General features: G+C 62.4%; 1 protein-coding gene across 1 annotated transcript; it reads left to right on the forward strand.

Annotated features, from left to right (window-relative positions):
* The first annotated feature begins 435 nt into the window (after nucleotides 1–435).
* On the forward strand, nucleotides 436–1,590 carry UTS2R (urotensin 2 receptor). The gene has a single exon (XM_068529468.1). It carries the CDS (start codon nucleotides 436–438, stop codon nucleotides 1,588–1,590), a length of 1,155 nt encoding a protein of 384 aa, XP_068385569.1.
* Nucleotides 1,591–3,108: the final 1,518 nt, after the last annotated feature.

Raw genomic sequence — 3,108 nt, forward strand, 5'->3', positions numbered from 1 at the left:
TGACCTGCATCTTTTTTTTTTTTTTAATTTATTTATTAATTTATTTATTTTTGGCTGTGTTGGGTCTTCGTTTCTGTGTGAGGGCTTTCTCTAGTTGTGGCAAGCGGGGGCCACTCTTCATCGCGGTGCGTGGGCCTCTCACTATCGCGGCCTCTCTTGTTGCGGAGCACAGGCTCCAGATGCGCAGGCTCAGTAATTGTGGCTCACGGGCCTAGTTGCTCCGTGGCATGTGGGATCTTCCCAGACCAGGGCTCGAACTCATGTCCCCTGCATTAGCAGGCAGATTCTCAACCACTGCGCCACCAGGGAAGCCCCCTGACCTGCATCTTTAATGGGCATCCTCTCCCGCAGGACGAGCTTGTCATCCACAGATGCCCCTTCTCTGCCTAAAGGAGCAGCAGGCCCCAGCCCCAAGCCCAGTGTGAGGCGGCAGAGATGGCGCTGAGTCCGGAGCCATTGAGCAGGTTCCCTATGCTGGTTACGACAGGCAGCCCCATGCCCGAGCCGCCTGGCGCCCCCAATGCATCTCTCAACAGCTCGTGGGCCAGCCCAGCGGAGCCCAGCTCCCTGGAGGACCTGGTGGCCACGGGCACCATTGGGGTGGTGCTCTCGGCCATGGGCGTGGTTGGCGTGGTGGGCAACTTGTACACGCTGGCTGTCATGTGCCGCTTCCTGCACACCTCGGCCTCCATGTACGTCTACGTCATCAACCTGGCGCTGGCGGACTTGCTCTACCTGCTCAGCATCCCCTTCATCGTGGCCACCTATGTCACCAAGGCGTGGCACTTCGGCGACGTGGGCTGCCGTGTCCTCTTCAGCCTGGACTTCCTGACCATGCACGCCAGCATCTTCACCCTGACCCTCATGAGCAGTGAGCGCTACGCCGCCGTGGTGAGGCCACTGGACATGGTGCAGCGTTCCAAGGGCTACCGCAAGGTCCTGGCGCTGGGCACGTGGCTGCTGGCGCTGTTGCTGGCACTGCCCATGATGCTGGCCATCCGGCTGGTCCGCAGGGGCCACAAGAGCCTCTGCCTGCCAGCCTGGGGCCAGCGCGCCCACCGCACCTACCTGACGCTGCTCTTTGGGACCAGCATCGTGGGGCCCGGTGTGGTCATCGGGCTGCTCTACGTCCGCCTGGCCCGGGCCTACTGGCAGTCGCAGCGGGCTTCCTTCACGCAGACGCGGCGGCTACCCAACCCCAGGGTGCTCTACCTCATCCTGGGCATCGTGCTGCTCTTCTGGGCCTGCTTCCTGCCCTTCTGGCTGTGGCAGCTCCTCACCCAGTACCGCGGGACCCCGCCGCTCACGCCCCGCTCCGCCCGCATCGTCAACTACCTGACCACCTGCCTCACCTACAGCAACAGCTGCGTAAACCCCTTCCTCTACACGCTGCTCACTAAGAACTACCGCGACTACCGCCAGCGCTCGCTCCAAGGCAGGGGCGCCCACCGGCCCATGGGTATCCACAGCTTCCCGCAGGGCCGCACCGGCTGCCAGCGCGGCTCAGGCCGCTCGCTGTCCTCCAGCAGCCAGCGGGCCAGCGAGACCATCGCGCTGTCCCAGGCGGCCCCTAGGGGGCTCTGCACCTGAGCGTCCCCAGCCTCCACGTGGGCGCTGGACTGGGGGTGGGGAGTGGCCCCCAGAGCCCAGGCCACTCCTGGACTCCCCCACTGACTGCCTCCCTTCCTCAGTCCTTTTCCAGAAAGTTCCCTGCTCTCCCTTCCCCATCACTCACTTCAGCTCCATCAGCCTAGCCACCTTCCCCGTAATGCCCAGAAGTACCCCCTGCCCCATCCATCTGTGAGGGTCTGTAGGAGGCTCAGGCCCAGGACCAGCTTCTGAAAACGGTGGTGAGTGGAGTCTTCACTGCAGCAGATGTGAGCGCCTACATGACGCGTGGCGGGGCACACACTGGCAGGTGACAGCGTGTAGGCACATGGGCTGCCTGCATGGGACCCTCCTCCTGGCTGGTGCATGGCCCTCTCCCCATCCCTCCCGGCTCCCATGTGGCTCCACCCCTCACAGCTTCAGAACCTGGAACAATAAACTCTGAGCTCTTCGAGCCTTGTCCTGCCGCAGCAGTGTGGGTGGGATGCCAACGGAGGCAGGACCCCTAGGACGTCCCCCCGCACTTGGATGAGCCTGTCCACCTGGCTGGGGAGGAGACACGTCCAGCCATTCGGCCTTCCTGACACAGTGGGCGGGTGCCACCAGGCCTGAGCGGGGCCCTGGATGTGGGGCCTGAGACCTGGGGCGAGGCAGGGAGCCAGCAGCTTCAACCTGCTCAGGGAGGAGGGGCAGCTGGGGCATCACTCCAGGGCAGGAACTCGGCACCTAAACTGAAACCATGAGCCAGAATTCCTCTCCCTTCGGCAGCTCACCTGCCTCTCCCTCCCCAGACTTGCGGGGGTGGGGGTCAGGCAGGGGGTGGATCGTACAACACACGTAGGGGTTTATCTCATGCCTCCTGTGTGCAGCATCCGAGCTGGGCCTCCTGTGGACATCAAGACCACTGGGCCCTGCCCGCAGAGAGCCTGCCCACAGGGAAAGGTTTTGGACCTCTCCCCACCCCTACCCCACCGTCCAGTGGCCTGTACACTCCACATTGTGGCCCCAGCTCACATCCCACAGCTGGGTCTCAGCCTTGGCTGCACATCAGACTCACCACCGACCAGGCCCCTCCTGGACCCCTTTCAAGACCCTGACAGGATCCTAATGTGTGGGCAGGTGGAGATCTACACCTCCCTCCCCGCTGGCCCCTAAGTATGGGGTCTAAGGCCACCAGTGCAACTTGGGACACCAAATGTTTTTGGAAGTAAACAGCCCGAAGTTTGTACCTTGACCAAGACCCTGGGTCTCTGCTTCCCAAATCCTGATTCCAGGATGTGTTGAGAAGGCCCCAAACTTAGAAAACTGAGACCCCCAGAAGTGGCCCTGCAGCCCCCATTCATCTGCATGTGTGAAGGTGCTCTGTGCGCTGTTTCTCGGAGTGATGCTGAAGAAGTTACATTTTTGGCTCCAAACTTAAGACCTGAGTACCCTGGTTAATGTTCCCAGGTGGGCCGCGCGAGCCTCCACCACCAGGCCTGGGACAGCTGCAGGGGCTGT

This window comes from Eschrichtius robustus, chromosome 20, assembly GCF_028021215.1.
Source record: "Eschrichtius robustus isolate mEscRob2 chromosome 20, mEscRob2.pri, whole genome shotgun sequence".
Taxonomy (NCBI): domain Eukaryota; kingdom Metazoa; phylum Chordata; class Mammalia; order Artiodactyla; family Eschrichtiidae; genus Eschrichtius; species Eschrichtius robustus.

Bases quoted from the DNA above. Each gene is read 5' to 3' on its own strand.
- UTS2R (XM_068529468.1), top strand. From the start codon at position 436: ATGGCGCTGAGTCCGGAGCCATTGAGCAGGTTCCCTATGCTGGTTACG.